This window comes from Pristis pectinata, chromosome 24 (genome assembly GCF_009764475.1).
Source record: "Pristis pectinata isolate sPriPec2 chromosome 24, sPriPec2.1.pri, whole genome shotgun sequence".
NCBI lineage: Eukaryota > Metazoa > Chordata > Chondrichthyes > Rhinopristiformes > Pristidae > Pristis > Pristis pectinata.
In genome coordinates, this window is record NC_067428.1 from 1,177,484 (window position 1) to 1,194,096 (window position 16,613).

Below are 16,613 nucleotides of genomic sequence, written 5' to 3' on the forward strand. Positions count from 1 at the left end.
AGTCCACGCTTTGGAGATCTGACAACGAAAGTTATGTGCCAGTGGAGGTTCTGAGAAATGGAAATATTGGACATAAGATTAATATGTGCAGGGTGATTCATCTATTGAAGGTTTGCTGGTTTGGGATTTGAGGTTAGGATGAGTCAGGAGTTCAGGTGCAGACAGCATCATTTAGAGGAAGAGAGCCTGTACGTTAGTAAACAAAGGAAATGTGGGGAGATAGAAAGTGAGAAGTTGTAACATTGAATTGATGTGTGTTCTACTTTCAGTCCTAAGCAGTGAAAACGTGTAATGAATGAACAGAAGGAAGAAAAGTGGATAATTGTCAGAGGAAGGCAGCTCATTCTGAAAGTTAAGATACAAGCTGGATAATTTAATACAAAGAGCATCCTCCAGCTGCCTGCTTCTGCTTATAGGAGACAGAGGGTGGTGGTAGAGAGTTGTTTTTCAGACTGGAGGCCTGTGACAAGCAGCGTACCAAAGGGAGCGTTGCTGGGTCCACTGCTATTCGTCACTTATATTAATGAGAATGTAGTTGGCATGGTTAGTAAGTTTGCAGATGATACTGAAGTTGGTGGCAAAGTGAACAGTGAAGAGGTTATCTAAGATAACAACAGGGTCTTGATCAACTGGCCAGTTGGCTGAGCAATGGCAGGTGGAGTTTAATTCGGATAAATATGAGTTGTTGCACTTTGGTAAGACAAACCAGGGCAGGACTTGCACAGTAAATGGCAGGGCCCTGGGGAGTGTGGTAGAACAGTGAGACCTGAGGATACAGGTACATAGTTCCTTGAAAATGGCAACAAAGGTAGACTGGGTAGTGAAATTGGAATTGGTTTATTATTCTCACTTATACCAAGGTACAGTGAAAAACTTGTCTTGCATACTGTCCATACAGATCAATTCCTTACACAGTGCAGTGAGGCAGCACAAGGTAAAACAATACAGAACACAGAGTAAAGTGTCACAGCTAAGTCCAAGGACTTTATTCCTTGGAGCACAAAAGAATGAGGGGAGATTTGATAGAGGTTTACAAAATTATGAGGGGTATAGACAGAGTAAATGTGAGTAGGATCTTTCCACCTAGATTAGGAGAGATAACTACGAGAGGACATGGCTTTAGGGTGAAAGGGGAAAGGTTTAGGGGGAACATTAGGGGGATCTTCTTCACTCAGAGAGTGGTGGGAGTGTGGAACGAGCTGCCATCTGACATGGTAAATGCGGGCTCACTCTTAAGTTTTAAGAATAAATTGGATAGATACATGGATGGGAGAGGTCTGGAGGGTTATGGACTGGGTGCAGGTCAATGGGACTAGTGGAATAAAGTTTCGGCACAGACTAGAAGGGGCAAATGGCCTGTTTTCTGTGCTGAAGTGTTCTGTGGTTCTACAGAGAAAGTGCAGTGCAAGTAGACTATAAGGTACAAGGTCATAACGAGGCAGATTGTGAAGTCAAGAGTCCATCTTATCGTACTAGGGAGCCGTTTAATAGTGAGATAGAAGCTGTCCTTGAGCCTGGTGGTACGTGCTTTCAGGCTTTTGTATCTTCTGCCCAATGGGAGAGGGTTGAAGAGAGAATGTCCGGGGTGGGTGGGGTCTTTGATTATGTTGGCTGCTTTACCGAGGCAGCGAGAAGTGTAGACAGAATCCATGGAGGTGAGGCTGGTCTCCATGATGGGCTGAGCTGTGTCCACAGCTCTCTGCAGTTTCTTGCCATCATGAGCAGAGCAGTTGCCATACCAAGCCATTATGCATCCAGAAACGGCATTTAGCATGCTTGCTTTCATCGGTCAGGGTTTAAAGTGAGAGGGCAAGATCTAAAAGGGACCTGAGGGACAACTTTTTCCACACAGAGGGTGATGTGTACATTTAATGAGCTGCCAGAGGATGTGTTAGAGACAGGTACAATTATGACAACTAAAAGATATTTGGTACATGGTTAGGAAAGGTTTAGAGGGATCTGGGCCAAATGCAGGCAGATGGGACTAACTCAGTTAGGCAACTTGGTCAGCATGGGCAAGTAGGGCCGAAGGGCCTGTTTCCATGCTGTATAACTCTATTACTAATATGTGTGAAACAGAAGGCAAAAGGATATTAACAGTCTGGGTAAGGGAGCTTGGTATTGGAAGGATTCCTGTGAGGAGTACAGAACTTGTAGAACAGCGAGACCTAGGGGTACAGGTACATCATGCGGCGACACAGGTAGACAGGATGGTGAAGATGATGTTTGATATACTGGCCTTTGTCAGTCAGGGCATTGATTGTACAAGTCACTGGTGAGACTGCACGGAGTATTGTGCTCAGTTTTTGTTGCCCAGCGATAGGAAAGATGTCATTAAACTAGAGAGGGTGCAGAAAATATTCGCCAGGATGTTACCAGGGCTGAAGGATTTGAGCTATGAGGGGTTGGAAAGGCTGGGACTGTTTTCCCTGGAGTGTAGGACACTGAGGGGTGACCTTATAGAGGTTTTAAAAATCATGAGGGGCATGGGTAAGGCGGATGGTCAAAGTTCTTTTCCCCAGAGTGGCAGAGTCTAGAACCATAGAACCACAGAACACTACAGCACAGAAAACAGGCCATTTGGCCCTTCTAGTCTGTGCTGAAACTTTATTCTGCTAGTCCCATTGACCTGCACCCAGTCCATAACCCTCCAGACCTCTCCCGTCCATGTATCTATCCAATTTATTGTTAAAACTTAAGAGTGAGCCCAAATTTACTACATCAGATGGCAGCTCATTCCACAATCCCACCACTCTGAGTGAAGAAGTTCCCCCTAACGTTCCTCCTAAACCTTCCCCTTTCACCCTAAAGCCATGTCCTCTCATACTTATCTCTCCTAATCTAGGTGGAAAGAGCCAACTCGCATTTACTCTGTCTATATCCCTCATAATTTTGTAAACGTCTATCAAATCTCCCCTCATACTTCTGCGCTCCAAGGAATAAAGTCCTCACCTGTTCAATCTCACCCTGTAACTCAACTCCCGAAGACCCGGCAACATTCTAGTAAATCTCCTCTGCACTCTTTCAATCTTACTGATATCTTTCCTATAGTTAGGTGACCAGAACTGCACACAATACTCCAAATTTGGCCTCACCAATGACTTATACAACCTCACCATAACATCCCAACTCCTATACTCAGTACTTTGATTTATGAATACCAGGATGCCAAAAGCCTTCTTTACAACCCTGTCTACCTGCGACGCCACTTTCAGGGAATTATGTACCTGACCTCCCAGATCCCTTTGTTCCTCCGCACTCCTCAGTGCCCTACCATTTACTGTGTACGTCCTACCTTGATTTGTCCTTCCAAAATGCAACACCTCACACTTGTCTGCATTAAATTCCATCTGCCATTTTCTGGCCCATTTTTCCATTTGGTTCAGATCCCTCTGCAAGCTTTGAAAGCCTTCCTCGCTGTCCACTACGCCTCCAATCTTAGGGTCATCAGCAAACTTGCTGATCCAATTTACCCCATTATCATCTAGATCATTGATATAGACAACAAACAACAATGGACCCAGCACAGATCCCTGAGGCACACCACTAGTCACAGGCTGAGAAACAACCATCCACTACCACTCTCTGTCTTCTCCCACACAGCCAATTTTGAATCCAGTTTACAACCTCTCCATGGATACCTAGTGTCTGAACCTTCTGAACTAACCTCCCATGTGGGACCTTGTCAATGGCCTTACAAAAGTCCATGTAGACAACATCCACAGCCTTGCCTTCATCTAATTTCTTGGTAACCTCCTCGAGAAACTCTACAAGATTCGTTAGACACGATCTACCACGCACAAAGCCATGCTGGCTATCCTTCTTCAGCCCTTGGCTGTCCAAATACTTGTATATCCAATCTCTCAGAACACCCTCAATAATTTACTTACTACTGATGTCAGGCTCACCGGCCTGTAATTACCTGATTTAGCGCCCTCTTTAAACAACGGAACAACATGAGCTACCCTCCAGTCCTCTGGCACCACACCCATGGCTAAGGACATTTTAAATATATCTGCCAGGGCCCCTGCAATTTCTACACTAGTCTCTCTCAAGGTCCGAGGAAATATCATGTCAGGCCCGGGGGATTTATCTACCTTTATTCGCTGTAAAGCAGCAAGCACCTCCTCCTCTTTAATCTCTATATGTTCCATGACACTACTGCTTGTTTCCCTTCCTTCCATGTCCACTATGCCAGTTTCCTGAGTAAGTACTGATGCAAAAAAACTGTTTAAGATCTCTCCCATCTCCTGAGGCTCCACACATAGACGACCACTCTGATCTATCTTCTAGGGGAGCAATTTTGTCCCTTACTGTCCTCTTAATATACTTGTAGAAACCCTTCGGGTTTACCTTCACATTATCTGCCAAAGCAAACTCTTCTTTTTGCCTTCCTGATTTCCTTTTTCAGTATTTTCTTACATTTTCTATACTCTTCAAGTACCTCATTTGTTCCTAGTTGCCTATACCTGCTATACACCTCTCTCTTTTTCTTAACCAGATCGCCAATATCCCTTGAAAACCAAGGTTCCCCATGCCTGTTAATTTTGTCTTTAATCCTGGCAGGAACTTGCAAACTCTGCACTCTCAAAATTTCGCCTTTGAAGGCCTTCCACTTACTGAACACAGCCTAATGCTAAAGTATGTAGAATTAAGGCGAGAGGGGAAAGATTTAAAGGGGAAAGATTGAAAGGGGACCTGAGGGCCAACCTTTTCCACACAGAAGGTGGTGGGTATATGGAACGGGCTGCCAGAGGAAGCTGTAGCAGGTACAATTACAGTGTTTAAAAGACATTTGGAGAGGTACATGGATGGAAAAGGTTTAGAGTCCCATTTTGCCAAACGCAGACAAATGGGACTCTATCAGTCCATGACTCTAATAAATCAAGAGACTTGGTTAAAACACAAGCATGGATTGGTGTAACATAACTGGTGAATTGGCTCTATTGGGTGGAGAAAGAAACTTTTACAAGGGGAGGTCTGTAAAATGGATGGTATTAATCATGGGAGATTTCATCCTGATGACCAGAAATCAAAGCTGAGCATTTCTTGTGATGTTGAGGATTTTCATCCTGCATGGATATGTTCACAGTGAGCCCAGGGAATAACATGTAGCCCTTATGGTTTATTTCAGCTGATGGTTTTATCCTTGTGCTTCATTTAATCCTTATTGTCTTTGGAACAACAGCAGTTTGCATTCCATAGTGAAACGTCCCAGGTGCTTCTCTGGAGCATGATCTCTGAATCTGACACTGGGCCATGTAGATGGACATTAGGACAGGGATCCAAAGGCAATCCCTGGAGGTAGGTTTAAAGGAGCGTGTAACAGGAGAGGGAGGCAGAGGGTTTATGGAACGAATTCCAGAGCTAAGGGCCAAAGCTGTAGCCAAATTTCTTTGAATAGTTACTTTTAATTTCCCAGTTTCTCTGACACTGGAGAAAATGGCAGGGCCCTTTGAAGTGTTGTAGAAGAGACCTTGGGTACAGGTATTTACTTAAAAGTGATGATACAGGTAGTGAAGGTTGTGTTTGACACACTGGCCTTCATCAGCCAAGGTGTTGGGATGGCATGTTACACCTGTACAAGACATTGGTAAGTCACATTTGCAGCCCTGGGTACAGTTCTGGTCACCCTGCTATAAGGAGGATGTCATTAAACTGGAGACAGTGCAAAAAACATCTAGGAGAATGTTTCTGGGACTGGAGGGCTTGGGTTAGAAGGAGAGGCTGGAAAAGCTAGGACTTTTTTCCGTGGAGCGTGGGAGGCTGAGGGGCCTTATAGAGGTCTATAAAATCATGAGTTATAGATAAGGTGAACAGCCAAAGTCTTTTCCCCAGGGTAGGGGAGTCCAAAGTGACAGGGCTGATGTTTAAAGATTTAAGAGGGACCTGAGGGGCAACTTTTTCTCACTTAGAAAGTGGTGGGTGTATGGAACGAGCTGCCAGAGGAAGTGGTAGAGGCGGATACAGTTATGACAATTAAAAGACATTTGGACGGGTACATGGACAGGAAAGGTTTAGAGGGATACGGGCCAAACACAGGCAGATGGGACTGGCTAAGTTAGGCAACTTGCTCAACACGGACGAGTTGGGCCAAAGGGCTATTCCTGTTCTCTGTGATTTACTGTTCAGGTTCCTTATTTTGCCCCAGAGTTGGCAACTATGTTTAGGCCATAACCTTGGAATTCCCTCCCTAAACCCCTCTGTTTCCTTTTCCATGAAAATCCTCCTCAAAAGCCCATCCCTCTTACCAAGCTTTTCATCATCCTTACTAATGTTTTCCACTGAACATTTATGCTGTTACGTGTTATACGTCCTTGTTGTTTATCTGTGCTGAATTTAACTTGTTTAACTATAAAATTGTTTTTGCAGAAATCTGGCAAGAATTCATTTTCTGGTACTGCAGAGCAGTGCTGTGAACATCCTGAGTCAAGTGATTGGCTGGATTTACTTCTTGGCCTGGTCTATCTCGTTCTACCCTCAAGTGATAGAAAATTGGAGACGTAAGAGGTGAGACTTGCACGCTGGCAACTTTTGAATATCCTTTCATTGCACCCCAAGTCTTGTGTGTTTCGAGGAATTTAAACAGTTGCTGAATTCTGAAAGATAGTCGGTTCCTGCTATTGGAAATTGAGGGACTATCCAGCGACTGTCTTCCATATGTGGGAGGTGCACTTCTTTAGCCAGGGCAGAATTTACTGCCAATCCCTAATTGCTCATAAGATAGTGATGAACCACCTTCCTGATCGTACAGTAACTGTGACGATAATCCACGAGTTGTCTTGAGTAGCAAATTCAAGTACTCGTCCCAGGCCAGGGCAATGTGTGATTTGGAGGAAGTCTGCAGGGGGTGGCTTGTCCTAGGTAGTGGACATCATAGCTTTTGGAGTAGCCTTGGATGATGAAGCCTTGGTAAGTTGCAGCAATGCATCTTGTAGATAGCATGCTCTACAGCCACTGGTGTGCCAGTGATGCAGGGATTATATGTTCATGGTCGTGGGTGGAGTCACCATCCAGTGGGCTGGATAGTGTGAAGCTTGTTGAGAGTTGTCGAAGCCTGACTTATATGGGCAAGTAAAGTGTACACCATCACATAGATCTCACAATAAAATTCTAACAGAACCAGATAGATTAGATTTGGGAGGATCCCAAGGGCAGAGGAGTCCAGAGCCAGGGATCACAGCCTCAGGATACAGGGTGTGCCGTTTAGAACAGATATCAGGGGCAATGTCTTCACCCAGACAGTGCGGAGCCTGTGTATTTCTCTACCACAGAAGCCAGCACAGACCAACTTATGAAATGTATTCACAAAGGAGTTGTATATATTTCTCCATTCTAAAGTGGCCATGGGATATGGGGAGAAGGCCGGAACAGGGCCCCTGAAATGGGTGGTCAGTGATCACATTGAATGGTAGAACGAGGCTGTCTTTTTTCCTATTATTCTATCACACATCTGGCTTCTAGATAGTGATCGTAGAACAGTACAGCACAGGAACAAGCCCTTTGGCCCACAATGTTGTGCCAAACTGATTAAACTACTACTTAAAGCCTAACTAAACTAAATCCCTTCTGCCTACACAATGTCCATATCCCTCCATTCTCTGCACATTCATGTGCCTGTCTGAGCTTCGGAAACGCCTCTATCGTATTTGCCTCTACCACCACCCCTGGCAGCACATTCCAGGCACCCACCACTCTCTGTGTAAAAAAAAAACTTGTCCCGCACATCTCCTTTGAACTTAACCCTTCTCACCCTCTAGTATTAGACATTTCAACTCTGGGGGAAAAAAGATACCGGTTGTCTACTCTATCTATGCCTTTCATAATCTTATAAACTTCTGTAAGGTCTCCCCTCAGCCTCCGCCGCTCCAGAGAAAACAATCCAACTTTAACCAACCTTTCCTTATAGTACCTGCCCTCTAATCCAGGCAGCATCTGGTGAACCTCTTCTGCACCCTGTCCACAGTCTCCACATCCTTCCTCTAATGGGACGACCAGAATTGGATGCAATGCTCCAGATGCAGCTTTACCAGAGTTTTATAAAGCTGCAACATAACTTTCTGACTCTTGAGCTCAGTGCCTTGACTAATAAAGGCAAGCATGCCAAATGCCTTCTTTACCACCCCATCAACCTGTGCAGCCACTTTCAGAGAGCTATGGACTTGGACCCCAAGATCCTTCTGTATATCAGCACTGTTAAGGGTTCTACCATTAACTGTGTCCTGTCACTTCGCATTTGATCTCCCAAAGCGCAGCACCTCACACTTGGCCAGATTAAACTCCATCTTCCATTTTTCTGCCCATATCTGCAACTGATCTATATCCCACTGTATCTTTTGGCAATCTTCTACACTGTCCACAACACCAATCGTCTGCCAAATTACTAACCCACCCATCCATGTTTCCATCTAGGTCATTTATATATATCATAAACCGCAGAGATCCCAGTACGGATCCCTGTGGAAAACCACTAGTCATAGACCTCCAGCCAGAATAAGTCCCATTGACTATTACCCTCTGTCTTCTATGGGCAAGCCAATTCTAAATCCAAATGGACAACTCGCCATGGATCCTGTGCATCTTAATCTTCTGGATGAGACTCCCATGAGGAACCTCGCCATACGTCTTATTAAGATCCACGTGGACGACATCCACAGTTCTACCTTCATCGAGCACCTTCGTCACCTCCTCGAAAAACTCAATCAAGTTAGTAAGACATGGCCTGCCCTGCAGAAAGCCATGCTGACTGTCCCTAATTAGGCCAAATGTTCATAAACCCTATCCCTAAGAATCCTCTCCAATTGTTTCCCTACCACCGACATGAGACTCACCAGTCTATAATTTCCAGGATTATCCCTATTTCCCTTCTTTAACAACTGAACAACATTAGCTACTCACCAGTCCTCCAGGACCTTGCCTGTGGCTAGAGAGGACACAAAGATCTTGGTCGAGGCTCCAGCAATCTCTTTGCCTCTCTCAATAATCTGGGGTATATCCCATAAGGCCCTGGGGACTTATCCACCTTAATGTTCCGTAAGAGACCCAACACTAACCTCTTTCTTTATCTCAACGTGCCCTAGCGTATTCCACACTGATCTCACCATCCTCCATGTCTTTCACCTTGGTAAATACTGACACAAAGTACTCATTTAGGACCTCACCCACATCCTCTGCCTCCAAGCACATGTTCCCTCCTTTATATGAGTGGCTGTACCCACTCCCAGTTATCCTCTTGCTTGAAGTATGTATAGAATACCTTGGGATTCTCTTTAATCCTGTTGGGTTTTAGAAGAGGTGGGTCAACTCTGTTGCCTCAGTACCTGCTCAGTTGTTGATCATTAATAACCAAAATAGCAGTATTGAGCTTTGCCTGGAGTTTCTGCAGGAGAAGGAATAATCACTGCAGGCATCCAGCACAGAAAAAGACCCTGCAGCCCACTGTGTCCTTACCAACCATTCTCTGCTAATCCCATTTACCAACACCTTCTATGCACCAGTGATAGAAGTGCGAGTCTAGATAATAATGGCGTGAAGTCTCTGCCTTCACCAACCCCTCAGGCAGTGTATTCCGAATTCCAGCCACTCTCTGCATGAAAAAATTCTTCCCTTGTATCCCCTCTAAACTGCCTACCCCTCGCCTTAAACCAATGCTTCCTGATTTTGGACATCTCGGGTATGGGAAGGGGTTCTTGTAGTGCAGCCTGAATTTAGAGACCCCTAAGGTTTCATTCTCTGGGTTATTCCAGTGCCACATTCTGGTCAGTATAGGAATCAGAGGATAGGCCAGGTAAAGGTATGGTATAGGAGAGAGGGAGACCTTCAGGTTCCTGGATCACTGTTTCTGGGGAAGGTGGGACCTGTTGAAGCTGGACGGGTTGCACGGGTCCAACGTCAGGGGAAGTTTTCTGGTGTTGTTGGGGAGGGACCTGGAGAGACTGCACAGGATGCTGCCCATGATGGAATGTTTCATTTATGAGGAGAGGCTGAATAGGCTGGGTTTGTTTTCCTTGGAGCAGAGGAACTTGGGGGGGATCTGACAGAACAACAAACAATTCTGTGGGCAGATAGTAGGAAACTTCTCCCCAGTCGCAGAAGAGTCAAAAATTAGCGGGCATAGGTTTTGGGTAAAGGGTTTAAAACTCTTTTTCACCCATAGGATGATTGCAATCTGTCTCACACTGCCTGAGGGGGGCGGTGGAGGCAGATGCTGTCACAACATTTAAGTAGTATCCAGACAAACACCACTGGATACACAATTGGCTTGACGGGAGAAAGCAGAGGGTGATGGTGGAAGCTTGTTTCTTGGACTGGAGGCCTGTGACTAGTGGTGTGCCTCAGGGCTCAGTGCTGGGCCCGTTGTACTCGTCTATATAAACAATTCGGATAAGAATGTACAAGGCATGGTTAGTAAATTTGCAGATGACACTAAAATAGGTGGTATAGCGGACAATGAAGGAGGTTGTCAAAAATTACAGGGGGATCTTGATCAGCTGGGTAAGTGGGCCGAGGAATGACAAATGGAGTTTAATTCGGATAAGTGCGAGGTGTTGCATTTTGGGAAGACAAATGAGGGTAGGACTTTCACAGTGAACGGTAGGGCCCTGGGGAGTGTTGTAGAACAGAGGGACCTTGGAGTTCCAGTACATGGTTCCCTGAAAGTGGAGTTACAGGTAGACAGGGTGGTGAAAGTGGTTTTTGAAATTCTGGCCGCCTTCAGTCAGGACATTGAACTTAAAAGTTGGGAGGTCATGGTGCAGTTGTACAGGATGGTGGTGAGGCTGCACTTGGAGTATTGTGTTCAATTTTAGTCATCCTGTTATAGGAAAGGTGTTATTAAACTGGAAAGAGTACAGAAAAGATTTACAAGGATGCTGCCAGGACTTGAGGGACTGAGTTATAGGGAGAGGTTGGACAGGTTAGGACTTTATTCCTTAGAGTATAGAAGACTGAGAGATCTTATAGGGGTGTATAAAATCATGAGGGCCGTTGACACAGTGAATGCACTCTCCATCTTTTTTCTCCAGGGTTGGGGAATCAAGAACCAGAGGGCCTGGGTTTAAGGTAAGAGGGGAAAGATTTAATAGGAACTTGAGGGCAACTTTTTTTGCATAAAGGGTAGTATGTACATGGAATGAGTTGCCAGAGGAAGTAGATGAGGCAGGTACTGTAACAACTTTTAAAAGACAGTTGGACAGGTACATGGATTGGAAAAGTTTAGAAGGTTATGGACCAAATGCTGGCAAATGGGACTAGTTTGGATGGGTATCTTAGTTGGCATGGACCAGTTGGGCTGAAGGGCCTGTTTCCGTGCTGTATTACTCTATGACAAGCACTTAGAATCACCAAGGTATAGAAGGCTATAGACTAAATGCTGGTAAAGGGATTAGTATGGATAGTTGCCATGGATATGGTGGGCTGAAGGGCTTGTTTCTGTGCTGTATAACTCTGACTTGGGAAGGGGCAGCACGGTAGCGTAGCGGTTAGCACGACGCTATTACAGCGCCAGTAATCAGGGTTCGATTCCCGTCGCTGTCTGTAAGGAGTTTGTACGTTCTCCCGTGTCTGCATGGGTTTCCTCCGGGTGCTCCAGTTTCCTCCCACATTGCAAAGACGTATGGGTAGGTTAATTTGGGCTTAAAATGGGCAGCGCGGACTCATTGGCCGGAAGGGCCTGTTACCACACTGTAAATAAAATTTTTAAAAAATTGTAGAGTTTAATGTGCTTTAAATCCTGTTTACTCCTTGAGATCTGTCCTGTAAGCAAATGGGTTTATACTCAGCGTGGTGCTACTGCATGATGTGTTTCTTCTCTGTCTCAGTGTGGTTGGACTGAATTTTGATTTTCTGGCGCTGAATCTGACTGGTCATATTGCATATGGAATGTTTAATGTCGGTCTCTTCTGGATTCCTGATATTAAGGTAATATTCAATTCCACATACTACTGTAATATTCATTTTCTTTCTTCCCGAGTGCTGAAAACTTGCAAGTTTTTCTAACTAAATCCTTTGGGAAGCTGTAAAGGACGCAGTTATGTCGTGTAAGGGAACATTACTTCATCCTAACGATAAACGTTAACACTGGTTTAAAAATGTCAGGGAGCAATTCCTAGCCCATTACATCATCAGACAGTGATCATAACTCCTTAACCTTTACCATAGCCTTGGAGAGGGATAGAAGCAGATGATATGGGAAAGTATTTAACTAGGGGAGGGGGAGTTATGATGCCATTAGGCAGAAGCTTGGGAGCGTAAATTGGGAACAGATGTTCTTGGGGAAGTGCACAATGGAAATGTGGAGGTTGTTTAGGGAGGTTCTGGATAGGTTTGTCCCATTGAGGCAGGGTAAAGATGGTAGAATGAAGGGACCGTGGTTGATGAGAAGAAGAATATCTTGTCAAAAGGAAGAAAGATGCTTACCCAAGGTTTAGAAAGCATGGATCAGACAAGGCTCTGGAGAGTTACAAGGTAGCCAGGAGGGAGGTTAAAATGGACTTAGGAGAGCTAGAAGTGGGCATGGGAAGGCCTTGGCGAGTAGGATTAAGAAAAACCCCAAGGCGTTCTACAGATATGTGAAGAATAAGAGGATGACTAGAGTGAGGGTACAACTGATCAGGGATAAAAGAGGAAACATGTGCCTGGAGTTGGAAGAGGTAGGGGAGGTCCTCAATGAATACCTTGCTTCAGTATCCACCAGTGAGAGAGACCTTTACGTTTGTGAGGATGGCGTACAACAGGCTGATACGCTAGGGCATATTGACATGAGGAAAGAGGATGTGCTGGAACTTTTGAAAAACATTAGGATAGATAAGTTACCGGGGCTGGATGGGATATATCCAAGGTTATTATGGGAAGCGAGGGAAGAGATTGCTGTGCCTTTGGTGATGATCTTTACGTCCTCACTGGCGACAGGAGTAGTGCCAGATGATTGGAGGATGGCAAATGTAATTCCTTTGTTTAAGAAAGGGAGTAGGGATAACCCTGGGAATTACAGACCAGTGAGTCTTCCTTCAGTGTTGGGCAAATTACTGGAGAAGATTCTTAGAGACAGGACTTATGGGCATTTAGAGAAGCATAGGCTGATTAGGGACAGTCAGCATAGCTTTGTGAGGGGCAGGTTGTGCCTCACGAGCCTGATTGACTTAGAACATAGAGGCCCTTCGGCCAAAAATGTTGTGCCAACCTTTAAATCTCTCCTAATACTATCTAACACCTTTCCCCACATATCCCTCTATTTTAAATTCCTCCATACGCTTATCTAGCAATCTCTTGAATTTGACCAATGTGCCTGCCTCCACCACCACCCCAGGCAGCGCATTCCATGCCTCAACCACTCCCTGGGTAAAAAACCTTCCTCTGATATCTCCCTTGAACTTCCCACCCATTACTTTAAAGCCATGCCCTCTTGTATTGAGCATTGGTGCCCTGGGAAAGAGGCGCTGGCTGTCCACTCCTCTTAATATTTTGTATACCTCTATAATGTCTCCCTCATCCTCCTCCTCTCCAAAGAGTAAAGCTCTAGCTCCCTTAGTCTCTCCTCATAATGCATACTCTCTAAACCAGGCAGCATCCTGGTAAATCTCCTCTGCACCCTTTCCAACGCTTCCACATCCTTCCTATAATGAGGTGACCAGAACTGGACACAGTACTCTAAGCGTGGTCTAACCAGAGTTTTATAGACCTGCATCATTACCTCGCTGCTCTTAAACTCGATCCCACGACTTATGAAAGCTAACACCCCATAAGCTTTCTTAACTACCCTATCCACCTGTGAGGCAACTTTCAGTGATCTGTGGATATGGACCCCCAGATCCCTCTGCTCCTCCACATTCTTTGAGGATGTGACAAAGCACATTGATGAAGGTAGAGCAGTGGATGTGGTGTACATGGATTTTAGTAAGGCATTTGATATGGTTCCTCATGGAAGGCTCATTCAGAAAGTCAGGAGGCGTGGGATCCAGGGAAACCTGGCTGTGTGGATTCAGAATTGGCTTGCCTATAGAAGACAGAGGGTGTTGGTAGATGGAGGGTATTCTGCCTGGAGGTCGGTGACCAGTGGTGTTTTGCAGGGATCTGTTCTGGCACCCCTGCTCTTTGTGATTCTTATAAATGACTTGGATGAGGATGTGGAAGGGTGGGTTAGCAAGTTTTCTGATGATACAAAGGTTGGTCGTGTTGTGGATAATGTAGAAGGTTGCTGTAGATTACAACAGGACATTGTTAGAATGCAGAGCTGGGCTGAGAAGTGGCAGATGGAGTTCAGCTCGGATTAGTGTTAAGTGATACACTTTGGAAGATTGAATTTGAAGGCAGAATACAAGGTTAATGGCAGGGTTCTTAGCAATGTGGACGAATAGCGGGATCTTGGGGTCCACGTCCATAGATCCCTCAAGGTTGCCACGCAGGTCGATGGGGTTGTTAAGAAGGCATATGGTGTGTTGGCCTTCATTAGTCAGGGTATTGAGTTCAAGAGCCATGAGGTGATGTTGCAGCTCTTTGGAACACTGGTAGACCACATATTACAGGCCCGGTAGTGTAGTGGTTAGCGTAACACTATTACAGCGCCAGCGACCCGGGTTCAATTCCAGCTGCTGTCTGTAAGGAGTTTGTATGTTCCCCCCATGTCTGCATGGGTTTCCTCTGGGTGCTCCGGTTTCCTCCCACATTCCAAAGACGTACGGGTTAGGAAGTTATGGGCATGCTATATTGGTGCTGGAAGCGTGGCGACACTTGCGGGCTGCCGCCAGAACATTCTACGCAAAATATGCATTTCACTGTGTGTTTCGATGTACATGTGACTAATAAAGAAATCTTTTATCTTATTGTGTTCAGTTCTGGTTGCCTCATTTCTAGGAAGGATGTGGAAGCTTTTGAGAGGGTGCAGAGGAGATTTACCAAGATGCTACCTGGATTGGAGAGCATGTCTTATGAGGATAGGTTGAGTGAGCTAGGGCTTTTCTCTTCGGAGAGGAGAAGGATGAGAGGTGACTTGACAGAGGTGTACAAGATGATAAGAAGCATTAATCTAGTGGACAGTCTGAGACTTTTTCCCAGGGCGAAAATGGATAACACGAGGGGGCATAATTTTAAGGTGATTGGCGGAAGGTATAAGGGGGATGTCAGGGGTAAGTTTTGTACACAGAGAGTGGTGGGTGTGTGGAACGCACTGCCAGCAGATGTTGTGGGGGCAGATACATTAGGGATATTTAAGAGACTCTTAGATAGACACATGAATGATAGAGAAATGGGAGGGGGAGGGAAGGGATAGATAGTTATTAGAGCAGGATAAAATGTCAGCACAACATCGTGGGCCGAAGGACTTGTACTGTGCTGTAATGTTCTATGTTCAAATCGTACAACCCAAAAAATTCAGCTTATTGTGCCAGCTCTTTGAAAAAGCCATCCAGTTAGTCCTACCGCCCTACTTGTCCTGCAGCCCTGGCGTCTGTTTCCTACAAGTATTTAACAGACTGAAACATAGAAACATAAAAAACCTACAGCACAATTCAGGCCCTTTGGCCCGCAAAGCTGTGCCGAACATGTCCCTACTTTAGAAATTACTAGGCTTACCTATAGCCCTGTATTTTTCTCAGCTCCATGTACCTATCCAAAAGTCTCTTAAAAGACCCTATCATATCCGCCTCCACCACCGTTGCCAGCAGCCCATTCCACACACTCACCACTGAGTAAAAAACTTACCCCTGACATCTCCTCTATACCTGCTCCCCAGCACCTTAAACCTGTGTCCTCTTGTGGTAACCATTTCAGCCCTGGGGAAAAGCCTCTGACTGTCTACCCGATCAATGCCTCTCATCATCTTATATGCCTCTATCAGGTCCCCCCTCATCCTCCGTTGCTCCAAGGAGAAAAGGCCAAGTTCCCTCAACCTGCTTTCATAAGGCATGCTCCCCAATTCAGGCAGCATTCTGCACCCTTTCTATGGCTTCCACATCCTTCCTGTAGTGAGGTGACCAGAACTGAGCACAGTACTCCAAGTGGGGTCTGATCAGCGTCCTATATAGCTGCAACAATACCTCTCGGCTCCTAAATTCAGTTCCGCGATTGATGAAGGACAATACACCATATGCCTTCTTAACTACAGAGTCAACCTGCGCAGCCGCTTTGAGCGTCCTATGGACTCAGACCCCAAGATCCCTCTGATCCTCCACACTGCCAAGAGTCCTACCATTAATACTATATTCTGCCATCATATTTGACCTACCAAAATGAACCACTTCACACTTGTCTGGGTTGAACTGCATCTGCCACTTCTCAGCCCAACTTTGCATCCTATCTATGTCCCGCTGTAACCTCTGACAGCCCTCTGTACTATCCACTACACATCCAACCTTAGTGTCATCAGCACACTTAATAACCCATCCCTCCACTTTCTCATCCAGGTCATTTATAAAAATCACAAAGAGTAAGGGTCCCAGAACAGATCCCTGAGGTACACCACTGGTCACCGCCCTCCATGCAGAATACGACCCTTCAACAACCACTCTTTGACTTCTGTGGGCCAGCCAGTTCTGGATCCACTTTGCAATGCCCCCTTGGATCCCATGCCTCCTTACTTTCTCAATAAGCCTTGCAAGAGGTACCTTATCAAATGCCTT

General features: G+C 45.4%; 1 protein-coding gene across 5 annotated transcripts in view; it reads left to right on the forward strand.

Moving 5' to 3' along the window:
* LOC127582637 (cystinosin-like) overlaps positions 1 to 16,613 on the forward strand; it is a 61,944-nt gene that overhangs the window by 23,934 nt on the left and 21,397 nt on the right. For 3 of the 5 annotated variants that reach the window (XM_052038114.1, XM_052038115.1, XM_052038113.1), the window contains 2 exons: positions 6,373 to 6,510; positions 11,820 to 11,919. In XM_052038114.1, coding sequence (XP_051894074.1) covers positions 6,373 to 6,510; positions 11,820 to 11,919 — 238 coding nt within the window. Of the gene's footprint in view, positions 1 to 5,134; positions 5,305 to 6,372; positions 6,511 to 11,819; positions 11,920 to 16,613 lie in introns of all 5 variants that reach the window. The other 2 variants (XM_052038116.1, XM_052038117.1) reach the window with 2 other exon arrangements.